The sequence below is a fragment of the Bubalus bubalis genome, chromosome 5 (genome assembly GCF_019923935.1).
Source record: "Bubalus bubalis isolate 160015118507 breed Murrah chromosome 5, NDDB_SH_1, whole genome shotgun sequence".
Classification (NCBI taxonomy): Eukaryota; Metazoa; Chordata; class Mammalia; order Artiodactyla; family Bovidae; genus Bubalus; species Bubalus bubalis.
In genome coordinates this window covers 122,529,519-122,550,640 of record NC_059161.1, presented here as the reverse complement: position 1 = coordinate 122,550,640, position 21,122 = coordinate 122,529,519, and the positions used below count along the sequence as shown (strand labels likewise).

Below are 21,122 nucleotides of genomic sequence, written 5' to 3'. Positions count from 1 at the left end.
CTGCTGCTGCTGCTCCTAAGTCACTTCAGTCGTGTCCGACTCTGTGTGACCCCATAGATGGCAGCCCACCAGGCTCCCCCGTCCCTAGGATTCTCCAGGCAAGAACACTGGAGTGGGTTGCCATTTCCTTCTCCAATGCATGAAAGTGAAAAGTGAAAGTGAAGTTGCTCAGTCATGTCTGATGCTTAGTGACCCCATGGACTGCAGCCTACCAGGCTCCTCCGCCCATGGGATTTTCCAGGCAAGAGTACTGGAGTGGGGTGCCATTCTAGCCAACTCCAAACATCCTACTCCTCTGTTGTGTCAGTGGTCATCTACCATGTACAAAGCTGGACACTTAGCACACAAGCATTATGAAGTAGATACCAGCCTTTAAGGGCTTATTGTCTGGAAGAGGTATCCAGTCCCATAAACTCACGCTTACAATGAATAGGCAGCAAGTGGCACAAAAAAGATGGTACAAAAAGATGAATGAGAATCTGGGTACACTGGGAAAGATTTTATCGGGGAGGTGAAAACTGAGCTGATTTCGAGGCTTGTGGAGAGGCAACAGAAGAACATTTGAGACAGAAGAAACAGTGTGCATCGGCATGTCTCATAAAAGGGAAAAGTTCAAGTCTTTGCTCAGATGTCATGTGCTCAGGGAGGCCTACCTTGCTGTTTAATACCCCAGCCCCTCCAGCTCTGATCTCCCTTACCTTGCTCTATTTTCTTATTTATAGCACTTGATACATTCTAACAGTCTCTATAAAGCTTGTGTCTGTTGTTTGTTTCCTCCCACTTACCTCCTGGACAAAAAAGAAAATAACAAATGGGAATGCCACAAGAGCAGAAATTTTTCTTTCTCTTTGTTCACGGATGTACCCCAGATACCTGTGACAGTGTCTGGTGTGTAGTGCTCAATGGTTCAGTCGTGTCTGTCTCCTTGCAACCACATGAATGTAGCCCACCAGGCTCCTCTGTCCATGGAATTCATCAGGCAAGAATACTGGAGTGGGTTGCCATTTCCTACTCCAGAGGATCTTCCCAACCCAGCGATCAAACCTGTGTCTCTTGTGTCTCCTCCATTGGCAGGCAGATTCTTTACCACTGCGCCACCTGGGAATCCCCTGGCATGTAGTCATTGCTCAATACTTGTTGATCAAATGAGTGATCGGCAGCAGATGAGGCTGAAGTTGTAGACTGGTAGCTGGTTGTAAAGACCATCATGGGGCTTGCAAAGGAGTGTAGAATCACTCTGAATGTGTGGGCTGCAAAGATGATTAGAACCTGGATTCAGTTCTGTCTGCAAAACACTGTTATAGCAGCTCTAACGATATGATTTGTTTCTTTCCCAGAATAATGTGATAAGGATAACATGAGAAATTGAATGTCCATAGGAGGAAAAAAAACACCCTGGAGCGTGAATGGGCAGAGAGGTGAGGGTAGAGGCTTGTGCAGTTGCCTGGTATGAAGATGATTATGGCAGAGGCCAAAGGGCAGACACGTTGAAGAGATGCTGTGCTGAATGGGAGAGGGTTGCATCAACTATTAGGGTGTTATTACTCTTTTTTAAACATTTATGTGTTTGCCTGCATTGGATCTTCATTGTGACACGTGGGACCTTCACTGCGTCATGGGGGATCTTTCCTCGCAGTGCACTGATTCTCTAGTTACAGCGTGTGTGCTCAGTAGCTGTGGCATCTTGGCTTAATTGCTTCAGACCATTTGGGATCTTAGTTCGTTAACCAAGTATTGAACCCAAGTCCCCTGCTTTGCAAGGCAGATTCTTAACCACTGGACCACCTGGGAAGTCCCTGTTGGAGCATTATTGCATAGGTAACCACTGACTGGTTTGAGACAAACTTGAAATCCCAGGCTCACCACTTACGATATGACACTGGGTAAGCTACCTTATCCTGGAAAAGGAAGGGGAAAGATCCCCTAGAGAAGGAAATGGCAACCCACTGCATTATTCTTGCCTGGAAAATCACATGGATGGGGGAGCCTGGCAGGCCACACCCTTTTAAAAGAAAAAGGCGATGATAACAGTACCCACCTTGCAGGGTTGTTGTGAGGCTTCATTGGTTTATTTTTTATTTTTTTTTTGGTTTATTTTTTCAATCCCTCACATTACTGAGTGACTTTTGGCTGCCTGGTTCTGGGGATTCAACAACAAAGAAGACCCATGTGATCCCTGCCTTTGGGAACTTCATTTCCAAGTGGGTGAACCAAACAGTATATGCTGCTGCTGCTGCTAAGTCACCTCAGTCGTGTCAGACTCTGTGCGACCCCATAGACGGCAGCCCACCAGGGTCCCCAGTCCCTGGGACTCTCCAGGCAAGAACACTGGAGTGGGTTGCCATTTCCTTCTCCAATGCATGAAAGTGAAAAGTGAAAGTAAAGTTGCTCAGTCGTGTCTGACTCTTGTGACCCCATGGACTGCAGCCAGTAGGCTCCTCTGTCCGTGGGATTTTCCAGACAACGGTACTGGAGTGGGGTGCCATCACCTTTTCCAAAACAGTATATAAGTAAACAGAAAATATAATTTCAGGTGGTGGGTCATCCTATTAAATAAGGAGAGTAAGCTCCTCAGGGTAGGTGCCACTTTATATGGGGTGATCTGGGATGGCATAGCTGAGGAAGGGATATGGAGACCTGAATGGTAAGGAAAAAATTGATCATCCAAAGATCGGAGGGGGCACGTTCTAGAAAGTGGGAGTAGCAAAGGGAGAGGCCCTGAGGCCTGAGTGACTTTGATACATTTGACACATGTGGAAGGGGCCAGTGTGGCTGCAGCACAGCCAGTGAGGAGGAGGCTGGGGGGGGGGCGGGGGTAAGGCCAGAGGAGCGGGCAGACCAGGACTGTATAGCTGTGTAAGCTCGGTGAGGAATGTGGATTCTTTTCTAGATTTAGTGGGAAGCTCTTAGAAGACTTTAAGAGTGGGGATGGCATACATGCCCTGTTTTGGGTTTGGAGGGTCACTCTGGTTGTTGTGTAGAAGATGGCTTGTTGGGGGCAGACTCTGAAAGGAAGGTCACTTAGGAGGCTCTGGGCGATTTTCCAGAGAGAGGACAGTTTGGACTAGAGTGGCTTTGTTAGAGAAGAAAATGAGTGGACATATTCAGAGTGTATGTTGAAATCAGCTGGGTTCTTTGTGGATTCCTTGTAGATTAAGGGAAGGGAGGAATTGAAGATGACTTGCTAAGTTTTTGGTCTGAGCAGCTGGTGAATGGTGGTGCCATTTACCAAAATGGCACAGAGGAAGGCGGAATAGCTTTTCAGGGCAGGTGGGGGATAAAGAGTTGCTTTCTGGGTTAAGTTGAAGAGAAAGTTATAAGCTGCTTAGCAAGTTGTGTGGTGCACGGTAATCAAACCCAGGGCTCCTGTTCTGTTCACAAGGTCTGAATACATAGTAAACGCTCAGTGAAGGTTGTCATTGTGCTATGGCGTATAGGTTGGGTTAAGGAGTTGTCAGTATGTGACTTAGAAGCTTTTAGCTTGGGCACCTAAGTGGGGAGTAGTGGCATTTTCTGAGCTCCTAGGGGAGGAGATTTTATGGGGGGAAACCTGGAATACCATTTCAAATACATGGCTGTAAGCAGCAGAAATTGTCCAGGGGACTTGAGAATCCTTGGGGCTGGGGTACTAATTCAGGGGACTGTTGGAGGGATTCTAGAAGTTGCCTGATCTAGTATTTTTTAGCCTATTTTTTGAGCTATTTGTGACCCCTTTCCCCTCCCTCTCCTCTTTCTCCTCTGGTCCTGCCCTGGACTTAGCTGCTCTGGGGCAAGCTTTCTCTGCCACTCCCGGTCAGTCCTTCATCTTCCTTGTCTTATGAGGCCCTCAGCAGGCAGGATTGGGAAAGCAGAGGATCCACTGGCCTCGTGTAGAAAGCCGGGCTGTGCTACTAACTCATGTATAAAGTTCGACGAGTCACACCTTTCACTCTTTTGCAATAGTAATTTAAAATATATTAATTAAAATAATTTAAAATATAAATTTAAAATATATGTGTGTGTGTATATAAGTCGCTCAGTCGTATCCGACTCTTTGCAACCCCATGGACTGTATAAGTCCACCAGGCTCCTCTGTCCATGGAATTCTCCAGGCAAGAATACTGGCGTGGTAGCTATTCCCTTCTCCAGGAGATGTTCCTGACCCAGGGATGGAACCTTGGTCTCTTGCATCCTGACTGTCTAAGCCACCAGGGAAGCCCATATGTATATATTTGGCTGCACCGGGTCTTAGTTGCAGAATGCAACTTCACTGCAGTTCAAGATTCATTCTTCAATCTTCATCGCAGCACACGGGATCTTTAGTTGTGGTGTGTAGGATCTAGTTCCCTGACCAGGGATCGAACCCGGGCCCCCTGCACTGGGAGTGCAGAGTCTTAGCCACTGGACCCCCAGGGAAGTCCCTGCAGTAGTAATTTTTTATTTTTTAATTTTTATTTATTTTTTTTTAGTAGTAATTTTTTTAAAGGAATTGTGTATATAAAAAGCATTTCATTGATGTTTCAAGGACTCCTCCCATCTCCTGAGTACAGCACAGATGCTTTTTGGTCAGCATGCTCTGGGTCTGAAATTCTGGCCTTTTAAGCGGTCTGTGGCCATGAGCAGGGCCTCACAGTAGTGAGCAGGGCAGTAGGGTGGAGGGAGTAAACAACTCAGTTCTTTACAGACGGACGAGGCCACATTTCACCTCTTTCTGGCTCCACTCTGCAGGGACTGAGCCAGAGCAACCTCCAGAGGTTGGACTGTACCAGCAGGCCCTTCTGGCCTGACTGTCTGAGACAGCATCACCCCTGCTAGTATGTTCATCCTGCCATCCCTGCCAGAGACATCCACGTGGAAGAGACACTGGCTGAGCCCCCACCTCCCCGGTTGATACTGTTTTTCTGTTGGCTCTTTCACCAGGACATCAATAGCCTCAACAAACAAATCGCCCAGCTTCAGGACTTCGTGAGGGCCAAGGGCAGCCAGAGTGGCCGGCACCTGCAAACCCATTCCAACACCATCGTGGTCTCCCTGCAGGTGGGACCAGGGAGAGGGGGCGGCAGAAGGGAGGAGGTGTTGTCTTCTCTGGCTGACCCTCTCTCCTCCTCTTCCAGTCAAAACTGGCCTCCATGTCCAACGACTTCAAGTCAGTTTTAGAAGTGAGGACAGAGGTGAGAAGAAGCTGGGTAGGAGGGATAGGAATCTGGGCATGAGGGCCCCAGAGGGCAGTGGGAAGGGCAAGGGCAACAGGGTCATGGGCACCAGGGGCAATCTAATGTGCCCGCTTTCCAGAGGCCTCAGAACCTTTGCATTTCTTCCCCAAACCCAGAACCTGAAGCAGCAGAGGAGCCGGCGGGAGCAGTTCTCCCGGGCGCCTGTATCAGCCCTGCCCCTTGCCCCAAACCACCTGGGTAAGTCACAGGCAAGTCAGGGAGCCCTGAGGGGTAAGGCATAGTGACTCTCGGTCTGAGGGTATCTCCCTAAGGCAGGGGTTGGGTAGGAGAGCGGAGGGTCAAGGAAGTTGCTAGGCTTTCTCAGAGGTCACTCCTGATGCCTGGGATCTATAATCCGCATCTAGCCTCCAGCATTCTCCCTGTTGAGGGTGAATCCAGTCATGTTCAAAAGAATGAGCTTTCTAAATTTTTGTTCCACTTAGTCATTATATTCACACTCATTCATTCTCAAAACCACCCTTTGAGAAAGCAACTATCATTATCCCCCATTTTACAGGTGAGGAAACTGAGGCTCAGAGAGGTTAAATGACTTGTCCAGGGTCACAAGGCTAGTAAGTGCCAGAGCTGGGATTCAAATCCAGAGCATATGGGCTTTGAATCTTTTAACTGCTAAGAAGTGCCATGTCATCTTTCTTCCCCCTCCCAGGGGGTGGTGCTGTGGTTTTGGGGGCGGAGTCCCGAGCCTCTGGGGATGTGGCCATTGACATGATGGACTCTAGGACCAGCCAGCAGCTGCAGCTCATTGACGAGCAGGTATGCACACTCTGAGGCAGGAAGGAGTTGTTCCCCTGTTTTCTCGTGTGGTCACAAGCAAGTGTTTGGCATGTGCCATGGGTGGAATGGCCAACTGGAAAGCCCCAGAGAGGCAGGACCCACCCTCAGAAGCTCCTGGTGTTCATGTTCACTCTCTCTCCTCTAAAGGATTCTTACATCCAGAGCCGGGCAGACACCATGCAGAACATTGAGTCCACAATTGTTGAGCTGGGCTCCATCTTCCAGCAATTGGCACACATGGTTAAGGAACAGGAAGAAACCATTCAGAGGTGAGACACTTTCTTTCTTTAACCTCAAAACCAGGAGCCTTGTCTTCCCTGTGGATTGGCATCCTAGAAGTCCCCAGGGACAGCTTAATGCCCTTTGGAAGAGAAGAGTGAATCCTGTCCACACATAAGGTCCAGTTCACCTGTCTCCATCCACACCACAAGTATTAATTGAGCACCTGTTTCATGTCAGGCACTGTCATAGGTGCTGGGGATATGGTGATGAGTAGAACGGTTAAGTCTGTTCTGTGGAACTTACTTTGTAGTATGGAATTTGATAGAGTGAGTAAGGACAACTGTTTAAAAAGAATTGAGAAGAAATTTTCAGGTGGTGATAAGGGCTAATACGGAAAACTAGGATGCAGTGTTGAGAAAGTGATGGAGAAGGAATATCAGATTGGGTGGCAGGGCAGGCTGCTCTGAAGGCTTCGTATTGAAGCAGAGACGTGAATGACAAGAGGGATCCATGCACGCAAAGGAAAGGGTAAGAGTGGTCTAGGCAGTGTAGACAGCCGGAACAGAGGCCATACAATGGGACAGTCTTACTTTATTAAAGAATCAAGGCCAGTGGAGCTGGGAAGCAGTGAACAGGAAGAGAGAAGTGCAGGATGAGGCCGGAGGGAGGTAGGCAGAGCCAACCCACAGGAGGGCCTCTGCTCCCCTGGTACCCTTGCTACTGCACAAAGCATTTTATCTGCTCCTGTTCTTTGGCACTTGGCATTCAGTCAGTCATAGAGATACAGCCAAAGACAAAAGCAACAAAGATCCCTGCCCTCGTGGAACGTACATCATAGTAGGGCAGATAATTTAGAATATACGTCATAAGTAAATGGTCCAGTATATATTTTTGACCAGTGATAAATCCATAAATAAAAGTAGATTAGGGTAAACTAATTAGGAGTTCTAAGTTTGGAGGAGCAAGTTGTAATTTTAAATAAGGATGGCTGTGGTAGGCACTATTAAGAAGATGACATCCTTCCAAGACTGGGGGAAGGTGAGGGAGTTTGCTGTATGGATATACGGCGAGGAGTACCAGGCAGAGGGCAGAACCTATGTAAAGGTCTTCAGGCAAGAATATGTCTGTTGAGTTGAAGGATAGCAAAGAAGCCACTGCATCTGGCGACAAGTAAGGAGAAGAGTAGTACCAGGTGAGTTTAGAGGGGAAATGGGAGACAAGATCAGGTGGGGCCTTTTAAAGCCCATGTGAAAAGTGAAAGTGAGAGTTGCTCAGTCGTGTCTGACTCTCTGTGACCCCGTGGACTATACAGTCCATGGAATTCTCCAGGCCAGAATACTGGAGTAGGTAGCCGTTCCCTTCCCCAGGGCATCTTCCCAACCCAGGGATCGAACCCAGGTCTCCCTCATTGCAGGTGGATTCTTTACCAGTTGACCCACAGGGAAGCCCACATGGGGAGCCAGTGCAGGGTATTGATTGATTTGATTGATTGGCCGTGCTAGGTTTTCATTGCTGCGAGCGGGCTTTCTCTAGTTGCGGCAAGCAGATAGCTTCTCTCTCTGTTTTGGAGCAGTGGCTGTAGGGTGTGCAAGCTCAGTAGTTGTGGCGCATGGGCTCAGTTGCCCTGTGGTGTGTGGAATCTTCCCAGACTAGGGATCAAACCCGTGTCTGCTGCCTTGGCAGGTAGATTAGACCACCAGGGAAGTCCCATTGTAGGGTTTTAGTGGAAGGTTATAGTATCTGACGTCTATTTTATTTTTATTTGTTTATATTTTGGGTTGCACTGCACAGCTTATGGGATCTTAGTTCTTCGGCCAGGGCCACTGCATGGAAGTGCCAAGTCCTAACTACTGGACTTCCAAGGGATTCCCTCCTCTGGGAAGTCCCTCTGACTTCTATTTTAAAAAGATCATTTAGTTGCCATAGTCAGAACAGATTGTAAAGGCCTAGAATACAAGCAGGGAGATGAGTTCAGAGGCCTTTGCAGTAATCTAGGCAGGAGGTAGTGATAGTTGGGGCCAAGGCTGAATGAGTAGTAGTTGCATTCTGGATATATTTTGGAGGTAGAACCAGCAGGATCAGTTACTTGATGAACTGAATGCAAGGTATGAGAGAAAAAGAGTTTATGATAACTCCAAGCTTTTGATGTGAGCGATTGAAGGGATTCATGTCCTTCACTAGAAATAGACAGAGCTAGTTACTCAAGACAGAGCAGATTTGGGGCAAAATAAGTTGTGTTCCAACAAGAAGTGGACAGTTGTCTGTTAGACATCTAAGTGGAAATAGTGAACAGGCTGATAGATGTAAGGAGTTGAAAAGACAGGTTACGGGCCAAAAATGGGCAGAATTGAACTTTGAAACTAGGCCAAGGGAGTTCTGAGAAAGAGGAGGATCAAGCTCTGAGTCCCAAAGGCTATTTCTGGAATGAAGTCTCAGTCCCAGGAGAGGATACTGAACAGGAGCACAGCTTGTGAGAGAGGAAGAGAAATGAATGAAGATGATGTCCTGGGAGTCAGGAGGAGAAAGTAAGTCAGGGAAAGAATGACCAGCTGTGACAGATTTTGCTTTGAGGCCAAGCAAGATGAGAGCTGAGAATTTAATTAGCCTGTTTAGTTCATTAATATTTAGTGTAATATTTGCTAAGGTTCAATTTAGATCTACCATTTTACTGTTTTTTTGTTTTTCCCTTCTCTCTCTCTTTTTTTTTGGTTCCTCCTCCTTCTTTCCTGTCTTGAACAGTTGCAAAAATCCATATAAATTTGTTAATATTTTAGCTATATGTAATTGGCTTGTTTTTTTTTTAGTGGTTGCTATAGGGATTATCAGATTAGATCAGTCGCTCAGTCGTGTCCGACTCTTTGCGACCCCATGAATCGCAGCACACCAGGCCTCCCTGTCCAACACCAACTCCCAGAATTCACTCAGACTCACGTCCATCGAGTCAGTGATGCCATCCAGCCATCTCATCCTCTGTCGTCCCCTTCTCCTCCTGCCCCCAATCCCTCCCAGCATCAGAGTCTTTTCCAATGAGTCAACTCTTCACATGAGGTGGCCAAAGTACTGGAGTTTCAGCTTTAGCATCATTCCTTCCAAAGAACACCAGGGACTGAACTCCTTCAGAATGGACTGGTTGGATCTCCTTACAGTCCAAGGGACTCTCAAGAATCTTCTCCAACACCACAGTTCAAAAGCATCAATTCTTCAGCACTCAGCCTTCTTCACAGTCCAACTCTCACATCCATACATGACCACTGGAAAAACCATAGCCTTGACTAGATGGACCTTTGTTGGCAAAGTAATGTCTCTGCTTTTGAATATGCTGTCTCGGTTGGTCATAACTTTCCTTCCAAGGAGTAAGTGTCTTTTAATTTCATGGCTGCAGTCAGCATCTGCAGTGATTTTGGAGCCCAAAAAACTAAAGTCTGACACTGTTTCCACTGTTTGCCCATCTATTTCCCATGAAGTGATGGGACCGGATGCCATGATCTTCGTTTTCTGAATGTTGAGCTTTAAGCCAACTTTTTCACTCTCCACTTTCACTTTCATCAAGAGGCTTTTTAGTTCCTCTTCACTTTCTGCCATAAGGGTGGTGTCATCTGCATATCTGAGGTTACTGATATTTCTCCCGGCAATCTTGATTTCAGCTTGTGTTTCTTCCAGTCCAGCGTTTCTCATGATGTACTCTGCATAGAAGTTAAATAAGCAGGGTGACAATATACAGCCTTGACGTACTCCTTTTCCTATTTGGAACCAGTCTGTTGTTCCATGTCCAGTTCTAATTGTTGCTTCCTGACCTGCATACAGATTTCTCAAGAGGCAGGTCAGGTGGTCTGGTATTCCCATCTCTCTCAGAATTTTCCACAGTTTATTGTGATCCACACAGTCAAAGGCTTTGGCATAGTCAATAAAGCAGAAATAGATGTTTTTCTGGAACTCTCTTGCTTTTTCCGTGATCCAGGGGATGTTGGCACTTTGATCTCTGGTTCCTCTGCCTTTTCTAAAACCAGCTTGAACATCGGAAGTTCACGGTTCACATACTGCTGAAGCCTGGCTTGGAGAATTTTGAGCATTACTTTACTAGCGTGTGAGATGAGTGCAATTGTGCGGTAGTTTGAGCATTCTTTGGCATTGCCTTTTTTTGGGATTGGAATGAAAACTGACTTTTTCCAGTCCTGTGTCCACTGCTGAGTTTTCCAAATTTGCTGGCATATTGAGTGCAGCACTTTCACAGCATCATCTTTCAGGAGTTGAAATAGCTCAACTGGAATTCCATCACCTCCACTAGCTTTGTTCGTAGTGATGCTTTCTAAGGCCCACTTGACTTCACATTCCAGGATGTCTGGCTCTAGGTCAGTGATCACACCATTGTGATTATCTGGGTCGTGAAGATCTTTTTTGTACAGTTCTTCTGTGTATTCTTGCCATCTCTACTTAATATCTTCTGCTTCTGTTAGGTCTATACCATTTCTGTCCTTTATCGAGCCCAACTCTTCCCAGTCTGCTTCATACAAAATGTGAGAACTTTTCAACCCCCCTCCTTCATCTTTTATGCTCTAGTTGTCACATTTGTTGTATCTACATAAGTTTATAAATCCCATAATACCATAGTATAATTTTTATCTTAAAGAAATTAGAGGAAAAAGTAATCTTTTGTGTTACTCAAATATTTACTCTTTGCATTGTTCTTCATTTCTTCCTGAATACCCAGTTTCCATCTGGCATCACTTCCCTTAAACCTGGAGAATTTTCTTTAGTACCTTTTTTTAAAATTTATTTTTATTTTTGGTTGTGCTGGGTCTTTGTTGCTGCGTGTAGACTTTCTCTGATTGCTTTGAATGGGAGCTCTCTAATTGTGGTGCTCAGGCTCTTGTTGCAGAACCTGGCCCTCTAGGGTGCTTGTGCTCAGTAGTTGGGGTCACAGGCTTTAGAGCCTGTGAGCTCAGTAGTTGCAAGCACAGGCTTAGTTGCCCCAAGTCATGGGGAATCTTCCTGGACCAGGAGTCGAACCTGTGTTCCCTACATAAGGAAGCCATACAGATTCTTAACCCCTAGACCACTAAAGAAGTCCTCTTTAGTACTTTTTATAGTGCAGCTCTACTAATGACAAATTCTTTTATCTAAAATTTCATTATTTCACCCACATTTTTGAAGAATAGTTTCTCTGCTTAAAGTGCTTTAAATACAATATTCTACTGTCTTTTAGCCTTTCATTCCTAATGAGAAGTCAGTGGTAATTCTAACTTTTGTATGTAATCTCTGACTGCTTCTGCTTTTCAATTTTTTTTTTTCTTCTTTTCTGTGGTTTTCAGCAGTTGATCACTTATGTACCTAGATGTGGTTTCCTTTGAATTTATGCTGCTTGGGGTTCTCTGAGCTTCCTGAATCTGTAAATTTATGTCTTTCACAAAGCTTAGGAAATATTTCACCATTATTTCTTTTGAAATTTTTTCTCCTCTTTCTCTGTCTTCTTCCAGGAATATATATGTATACATATGTAAATCAACTATAGGACTTTCTTGGTGGTTCAGTGGTTAGGACTCTGTGCTTTCACTGTTGAAGGCCTGGGTTTGATCCCTGGTAGAAGAACTAAAATCCCACAAGCTGTGCAAAGCGGCTCCCCCAAAAAAATCGACTGTAACTATATTTTGTTGAGATATATGTACATATATATATCTCAACAAATTGCATCTTATTAAGATGCATTTAATGTCAGCTGTCCCTACATTATCAAGAACAAATTTGATCATTTGATTAAGGTGATAATAAATGATCTCTGTTTTTAAGAGTATATTTCTTCTTTGCAGTCAGCAAATGATTTATTGGATATCCTGTTCCCCAAGACCCTTTAACCTGTTTTTAGGAGCCAGTTATCATGCTTGTTTGGTCTGAATCAATTTATCTAATTCAGGTGCATTTTTTTTTTCTATAAACAAAAGCTTTTCTTTATTAACTGCATGAGCTGAAGTTCATCTTAATCAGGCTGGATAAAACCTTAATTATTTTCCTGTATTTTCAGAGTAAGTAGTTTGTGGAGCAGGTGCCAACATAGAGGCTAAGGAGGTTTTAATTCTTGTTTTAATTCTTCCTTGTTTTTGAGTATCATTATGGACTTAAGGTTTTTATTTATGTTTTGTATTACAATTAGTTAGGATAATGATTATTTTCAGTGTTCAGATTGTTCCCAGTTTGTCCAGTGAAAGACAAGAGGTTTTTGTTTTGTTTTTTTTTAAAGAATGGGAGAAAATAAATGTATGTTTGTATTGTATTGGGAATGATCCAACAGAGAAATAAAAATTGATATTATAACAGGAAGGGGGAAGAACTGTTAAAAGTTTATGTCCTGGAGCAGGTGAGAGGAAGTGGGGAGGCAGTGCATAAGTAGAAGACTTGAATTTAAAATCAGCTAGTGATAGCTGGGTGGAGAAGGCAGTGGCACCCTACTCCAGTACTCTTGCCTGGAAAATCCCATGGATGGAGGAGCCTGGTAGGCTGCAGTCCATGGGGTCGCTGAGAGTTGGACACGACTGAGCGACTTCACTTTCACTTTTCACTTTCACTTTCATGCATTGGAGAAGGAAATGGCAACCAACTCCAGTGTTCTTGCCTGGAGAATCCCAGGGACAGGGTAGCCTGTTGGGCTGCCATCTATGGGGTCGCACAGAGTTGGACACGACTGAATCGACTTGGCGGCAGCAGCAGCAGTGATAGCTGGGAAAGCGGATGTTTTCTGCTCCCCCCTGAGGGGAGGGACCAAGATAACTGAACTCAGCACTGTGTCAATGGCTGGTGCTCAACACCTACTAGTTGAATAAATAAACATCCTTTTAACCATTGGTTGCCAAAGCTGGATGTTCATAGGAACCCCCTATAGAGCTTATAAAAAATGAGTATCTTGCCAGCCAGTGACTGGCAGCCTCTGCATAAGGCAGGGCCTGGCAACTAACCAGACCAGGGGCCAGCCACACCTACTGGACCACCTACGCCTAGTCATCCCCATCACAACAGAGGGGCCCATGCAATGTGGGGCAGCCCTGGAGCACAGAGCTCTGGTAATCAGGAGATAGGATGCACAGGACAGCTCCTACAAAAGGCCATTTCTCTAAGGTCAAGAAACGACCAATCTGCCAGATACATGGAAATAGAAACAGCAAATTGGACAAAGTGAGGTTACAGAGGAGCTTGTTCCAATCAAAGGGACAAGACCCCAGAAGAAAAACTAAGTGAAGTGGAGATCGGTGAACTCCCTGATAGAGTTCAAGATCATAAAGATGAAAGAACTCCAGAGAAGAATGGATGAACACAGAAGTTTAACAAAGAGTTAGAAGATACAAAGAAAAACCAAACAGATAACATAACTTAAATGAAAAATACACTAGAAGAAATCAACAGTAGATTAAATGACATAGAGGAATGGATCAGTGAGTTGGAAGATAGAGTAGTAGAAATCACTGAAGCTAAAAAGAAAAAAAAAGTGAACACAGTTTAAGAGATTTCCAGGGCATCAAGTGTGCTAACATCTGCGTTATAGGGGTTCCAGAGAAGGGAAGAAGAGACAGAGACCATATTTAGAGGTATAATTGCTGAAAGTTTTCCTGACCTGGAAAAAGGAATAGACATCTATGTCCAGGAAGCCCAGAGAGTCCCAAACACGATCAACTCCAAAGAGGACCACAACAAGACACATTGTAATTAAAATGGCAAAAATTAAAGACAAAGAATAGTAAAAGCAGCAAGGGGAGACTTCCCTGGTAGACCCATGGCTCCAGAGATAAGAACACCTGAATATGTAAAGGAAATATTAACAGACATAAAGAGAGAAATTGACATAAAGGGAGGAATTGAATAGTGAATGAGTTAGTGAAGTCGCTCAGTGGTGTCCAACTCTTTGCAACCCCATGGACTATAGCCTACTAGGCTCCTCTGTCCATGGGATTTTCCAGGCAATAGTCCTGGAGTGGATTGGCATTTCCTTCTATTAATGGACACATCAGATAAGAAGTCAATAATGTGTCATTTAGGCACTGGCCCTAAATATAGAGAACAATTCTCCAAAAGCAGCAGAATACAAATTCTTTTCAAGTGCATATGGAACATTTTCCAGGAATACTACATGCTAGGCCACAAAATGTACATGTGTACTAAGTCTCTTCAGTCTTGTCTGACTCTTTGTGACCCTATGGACTGTAGCCTGCCATGCTCCTCTGTCCATGGATTCTCCAGGCAAGAATACTGGAGTGGGTTGTGATAGGATGCAAAACAAGTCTTAGTAAATTTAAGAAAATTGAAATCATAGCAAGCATCTTTTCCAGCCACAGTGCTGTAAGAGTGGAAATCAACTACAAAAGAAGAAGAAGAAGAAGAAGAAGAAGAAATCAGCTATAAGAAGAAAACTGCAAAAAACACAAACAAGTGGAGGCTAAAAAATATGTTGCTAAACAAACAGTGGATCACTGAAGAAATGAAAGGAGAAATAAAAATTACTTTGAGACAAGTGAAAATGAAAACAATCCAAAATATGTGGGACTTCCTACAACAGCAGTTCTAAGAAGGATGTTTATAGCAGTAGAAGTCTGCTTCAGGAAATAAAAATCTCAACTAAACAACCTACCCTTACACCTGAAGGAACTAGAAAAAGAACAAATCCAAAGTTAGTAGAGAAAAGAAGTAATAAAAATTAGAGCAGAAATAAGTGAAATAAAGACAAAAAAATAGAAAAGATCAATGAAACTAAGAAGAGATAGACAAGATTGATAAACCTTTAGCCAGACTTATCAAGAAGAAAAAAGAGAGGGCCTAAGACAATAAAAATCAGAAATGAAAAAGGAAGAATTATAACTGATCTACAGAAATACAAAGGATCAAAACAGTTTACTATGGAAAACTATATGCTAATAACATGGACAACCTAGAAGCAATGAACAAATTCCTAGATATGTTTAATCTCCCAAGATGAACTAGGAAGAAATAGAAGATACGAACAGATGAATTATCAGTAATGAAATTGAATCAGTAATTTTTTAAATTTTTATTTGCTTAGTTTTGGCTATGCTGGGTCGTCATTGCTGTGGGTGGGCTTTCTCTGGTTGTGGCGAGCATGGGCTGCTTTCTCTTTGCAGTGTGAAGGCTTCTCATTGCAGTGATTTTTCTTGTTGTAGAGCATGGGCTCTAGAGGCTGCAGGCTCCAGTAGTTGTGGTACACTGGCTTAGTTGCCCTGCAGCATGTGAAATTTTCCCAGACCAGGGATTGAACCCGTGTCCCCTGCATTGGCAGGTAGATTCTTTCCACTGGACCACCAGGGAAGTCCTGAATCAGTAATTTTTAAAAACTTCCAACAGAACTCCAGGACCAGATGGCTTCACAGGTGAATTCTACCAAATGTTTAGAGAAGAGTTAATACCTATCCTTTTCAAATTATGTCAAAACACTGCAGAGGAGGAAATGATTCTAAACTCATTCTACAAACCCAGCATCACCCTGATATCAAACCAAAGATATCACAAAAAATAAATTTACAGGCCGGTATCACTGATAAAACATAGATGCAAAAATCCTCAACATAGTATTAGCAGACTGAATCCAACAATGCATTAAAAACACGTACCATGATCAAGTGGTAATATTTATTCCAGTGATGCAGGGATTTTCAATATCTACAAAATCCCTGCATCCATCAATGTGATATATACTACATTAAATAATCCATCAATGTGATATATACTACATTAAATAAATTGAAGAAAAATATATGATCATTGCAGTAGAGGCAAATATAAGATTTTGACAAAATTCAACATCCATTTATGATTTAAAAAAAAAAAACTACACGAAGTAGGCATAGAAGGAACATACCTCAACATAACAAAGGCCATATATGATAAGCCCACAGTTAACACCATACTCAGTGGTGAAAAGCTGAAAACATTTCCTTGAAATTAGCTACAAGAATACTCATTCTCAACATTATACTACCCACCATAGTATTGGAAGTTCCAGCCACAGCAATCAGAAGAAGAAAAAGAAATGAATCCAGATTGTAAAGGAAGAAGTAAAACTGTCACTTTGCAGATGACATGATTCCATACATAGAAAATCCAAAAAGAGCTCATCAATAAATTCAGTAAAGTTGAAGGATACAAAAGTAATTCACAGAAATGTTTCATTTTTAACTACTAGCAACAAACTATCAGAGAAATGAAAGAAACATTTACAGTCGCATCAAAGAGAATACTAAGGAATAAATTTAACGCAGTAAAAGAACAGTACTTGGTAAACTGTAAGACACTGATGAAAGAAACTGAAGAGGACACAATAGATAGAAATGATGCACCGTGTTCTTGGATTGGAAGAATTAGTATCATTAAAATGACCATACTACTCAAGGCAATCTACAGATTCAGTGCAATCCCTATCAAAATACTAATGGCATTTTTCCTAGACTAGAACAAGTCATTTTAAAATGGAAACACAAAAGACTCAACAGTATCCAAAACAGTCTTGAGAAAGAACAGAGCTTGAGGTGTCATGCTCCCTGTGTTCAGATTGCACTACAAAGCTACTGCTGTAACTTTGATTACTATTAGAACAGTATGGTATGGTACTGAAACGAAAATGGGCTTCCCCAGTGCCGCAGTGGTGAATCCATCTACAATGCAGGAGGCAAATGAGATGCCGGTGGGACCCCTGGCTTGAGAAGATCCCCTGAAGGAGGAAATGGCAACCCACTCCAGTATTCTTGCCTGGAAAATCCCCTAGACAGAGGAGCCTGTCGGGCTACAGTCCACAGGGTCACAGAGTCAAATGCTACCAAGCATACCCTGTGAAACAAAACAGACATCAATGAAACAGAATGAGAGCCCAGAAATAAATGCACATACTTATGGCCAATTAATCAATGACAAAGGAAATATGACTATACCATTAAAGAGACAGTCTCTTTAATAAGTAGTCCTGAGGAGACTGGATAGCTGCATGTAGAGGAATGAAATTAGAGCATTTTCTCACACCATAAAGTAAACTCCAAGTGTGGGAATTCCCTGGTGGTCTAGCAGTTAGGACTCTGCGCTTACACTGCCGGGGGCTGGGGTTTGATCCCTGGTCAGGGAACTAGGTCCTAGAAGCCACAAGGTGTGTCAACAAAAAAAGTAAACTCAAAGTGGATTAAAGACCTAAATGTAAGGCCAGAAACCATAAAAATTCCTAGAAGAAAACACAGGCAGAATACTCTTTGACATAAATCATAGCAATATTTTTTTGCATCCATATCCTAAAGCAAACAAAACCAAAAGTAAACAAATGGGATCTAATCAAAGTTTCGCACAGTGAAGAAAACCATTGACAAAACAAAAAGATAGCCTACTGACTGGGAGAATATATTTGCAAATAATATAACTTATGGGTTAACATACAAATGTATAGATACTCATGCACCTCAACATCAAAAAATCAAGCAACCTGATTAAACAAAGGAGCAGAGGGACTTCCCTGGCAGTCAAGTGGTTAAGACATCACACTCCAAGGCAGAAGGTACAGTTCAATCCCTGGTTGGGGAACTGGGATCCTGCATGCCGCATAGGGCGGCCAAAAAGAGAAAGAGCAGAAGACTTGAATGGATATGTTTCCAAAGAAAACATACAGATGGCCAGCCAGCACCCGAAAAGATGCTTAACATCATTAATCATTAGAGATATGCAAATCAGAACTACAATAAGACATCACCTCATACCTGTCAGAGTGGCTATCATCAAAAAGACCACAAATAAACTGTAGCAAGGGTAATGAAGAAAAGGGAACCCTTGTGCAGTGTTGGTGGGAATGTAAGTTGGTGCGGCCAGGGTGGGAAACAGTAGGGGGGTTCCTCAAAAAAGTAAAAATAGAACAACCCTATTGTCCAACAATTCCACTCCTGGGTATATATCCAAAGAAAATGAAAACACTAGTTTGAAAAGATACATTCACCCCAGTGTTCACAGCAGCACTATTTAGAATAGCCAAGATACAGAAGCATTCTAAGTATCCATCAGCTGATGAATGGATAAGGAAATGTGGTAGGTGTATACAATGGAATACTCTCAACCATAAAGAAAGAAATGTTGCCATTTGCAACAACTGTTACAACAGTGAATAGATTTGGAGTGTAATAGGCTTAGTGAAATAAGTCAGAGGTAGACAAATACTGTATGATAATCACTAAATGTGGAATCTGAAAAATAAGACAAATTAGTGAATATGACAAAAAAGAAACTGACTCAGATATAACGAACAATTTAGTGTTTGACAGTGGGGAGGGGCACCATGGGGGTAGGGGATTAAGAAGTACAGGCTACTCTGTATAAAATAAATAAGCTACTAGGATATATTGTACAGTTTAGGGAATATAACCAATATTTTATAATATCGGTAAATGGAGTATGCTGCTGCTGCTAAGTCACTTCAGTCGTGTCCAACTCTGTGTGACCCCATAGACGACAGCCCACCAGGCTCCCCCATCCCTGGGATTCTCCAGGCAAGAACACTGGAGTGGGTTGCCATTTCCTTCTCCAATGCATGAAAGTGAAAAGTGAAAGTGAAGTCGTTCAGTCGTGTCCGACTCTTAGCGACCCAATGGACTGCGGCCTACCAGGCAAGAGTTCTGGAGTGGGGTGCCATCGCCTTCTCCGAAATGGAGTATAACCTTTAAAAATTGTGACTCACTGTGTGGTACATCTCAAACATATAATATTTTAAATCAGCATCAGTTTTAAAAATGAAAAGGAAAAAATGAATGAATATAACAAAACAGAAGCAGATTTGTATAGAGCACAGACTAGTGGTTACTGATGGGGAGAGGGAAAGGAGAGGGGCAGGATAGGGGGAGGGGTTTAAGAGAAAAATTATATATAGAATAAATGATAAGAATGTATTTTACAGCACTGGGAATATAGCCAACATTTTATAATAACTTTTTTAACTCTTTACTGAATTTCTTACAGTATTGCTTTTGTCTTATGTTTTGGTTTTTTGGCCACTAAGCACGTGGGATCTTAGCTCTCTGACCAGGGATCAAACCCACACCCCCTGTGTTGGAAGGCAAAGTCCTGACCACCAGGGAAGTTCCTGTAATAACTTTAAATGCAGTATAACCTATAAAAATTTTGTTTTACACCCGAAACTAATGTAATACCTTATATCAGCTATACCTAATTATAAATGTATATTTTTTCCTCTTAAAAATAAATATGAAGGTTCCTGGAAGTCCACTGCACTCACATCTGCGGAGTCAGAATCTCCAAGTGTGAGGCCAGGAACCTGTTTTTTCACCTTGCCCGGTTCTTCAGGCTACTTCAGTGTTCTCAGTTTGGCAAGAGGACCTCAAGAAGCGAAGGTGTGGGCGTTCTGAGCAATCCTCAGGCTGACACACGCCCACCCACTTGCTCTGAGGCCTTCGGGCAGCGCCCAGGCCTGGTGGTTCTTCACTGCCCCACAGCACCAGCAGAGCGCTTTTACTCGTGGTTGTTGATCCTGTGAAACTGGGTGAACACCTCCTTCTGTGTAAAGCAGATTTCCCAACACTGATCCATCAAGCAGCCTCATGTATTCAACTGGGCAATTTAAAAGCTCTGTGAAGACAGCTCTCTTGGTCCTAGAATCAGGAAAATTGACTGAGTCTTACCTGGTTCACCTGAGATCTAGGGAATCCCTTGCTGAGTTAGGTCATAAACACTAGAGCTCTTCAGGTGACAATGTATTTTGAATATTAAAATATTATAGATTCAAAGAATCAGATTTGTAAAAGATGTTTGTATTCTTTCCCCAATGTATATGTTTAAAATTTTTAGAGTTAGGGACTTCCCTGGCGCTCCAGTGGCTAGGACTCCAAACTTCCCATTGGATTTGGTCCCTGGTTTGGGAACTAAGATCCTCCATGGTTGTGTGTGGGGGTGGGGGGTGAGTGTGGGGGGGGTGTGTGTGTGTGTGTACTAAGATCCTCCATGGGTATGTGTGGGTGTGTGTCCATGTCCGTCCCCCAAGTGTGTGTGTGTGTGCACGCGCTCAGTCACTCAGTCATGTCTGACTCTCTTTGACCCTTTGGACTGTAGCCCACCAGGCTCCTCTGTCCATGGGATTTTCCGGGCAAGAATACTGGAGTGGGTTGCCATTTCCTCCTCCAGGGCATCTTCCCAACCCAGGAATCCAACCAGCATCTCCTGCATCTCCTGCCTGCATTTTGGGCAGATTCTTTACAGATGAGCCATTAGAGAAGCTCGGCAAAAAAAAAACAAAAACCTGAAAGCCTTTTTTTTTTTTTTTTTAATTAATTAATGTATTTAGTTTTGGCTGCTTTGGGTCTTCATTGTAGCAGACAGGATCTTTCGTTTAGATTTGGGGGCTCAGTAGTTGAGATGTGCTGGCTTAATCACCCCATGAAGTGAAAATGGTAGTGCTAGTCGCTCAGTCATCTCCAACTCCTTGTGACCCCGCGGACTGTAGCCTCCAGGCTCCTCTATCCATGGGATTCTCCAGGCAGAATACTGGAGTGGGTTGCCATTCCCTCTCCCAGGGGATCTTCCTGTCCCAGGGACTGAATCCAGGTCTCCAGCCCGGAGCATGTGGGATTGTAGTTTCCCGACCAGTGACAAAACCAGAGTCCTTGGCACTGACAGCACAGAGTTCTAACCACTGGACATCAGGGAATCCCCTGGAAGATGGATTCTTAGCTACTGGACCCCTAGGAAGTCCCTGAAAGCCTTTTATAAACAAACAGAAAAATAGAATTACAGTATATATACAACTTGACAACTAATCTTCCTTGAAAGAATGTCTTAAGTATTTTTCAGTGTTAGTAGTTATTTGTTCTTTGGTTTATCAAACATTAGTTGTTGCTGCTGTGAGCTAGTCCTCCTGGATCTGGGGGTAGGGAGAGAACACAGGAGGCA

The 21,122-nt window shown here is 43.4% G+C and overlaps 1 protein-coding gene across 4 annotated transcripts in view; it reads left to right on the top strand.

The window, feature by feature from the left end:
- STX5 (syntaxin 5) overlaps nt 1–21,122 on the top strand; it is a 28,452-nt gene that overhangs the window by 2,612 nt on the left and 4,718 nt on the right. For 3 of the 4 annotated variants that reach the window (XM_045165845.1, XM_045165847.1, XM_045165846.1), the window contains 6 exons: nt 4,900–5,016; nt 5,094–5,150; nt 5,309–5,390; nt 5,860–5,966; nt 6,135–6,256; nt 19,431–19,963. In XM_045165845.1, coding sequence (XP_045021780.1) covers nt 4,900–5,016; nt 5,094–5,150; nt 5,309–5,390; nt 5,860–5,966; nt 6,135–6,256; nt 19,431–19,713 — 768 coding nt within the window. In that variant the 3' untranslated portion in view covers nt 19,714–19,963. Of the gene's footprint in view, nt 1–4,899; nt 5,017–5,093; nt 5,151–5,308; nt 5,391–5,859; nt 5,967–6,134; nt 6,257–19,430; nt 19,964–21,122 lie in introns of those variants that run through there. The other variant, XM_006064517.4, reaches the window with a different exon arrangement.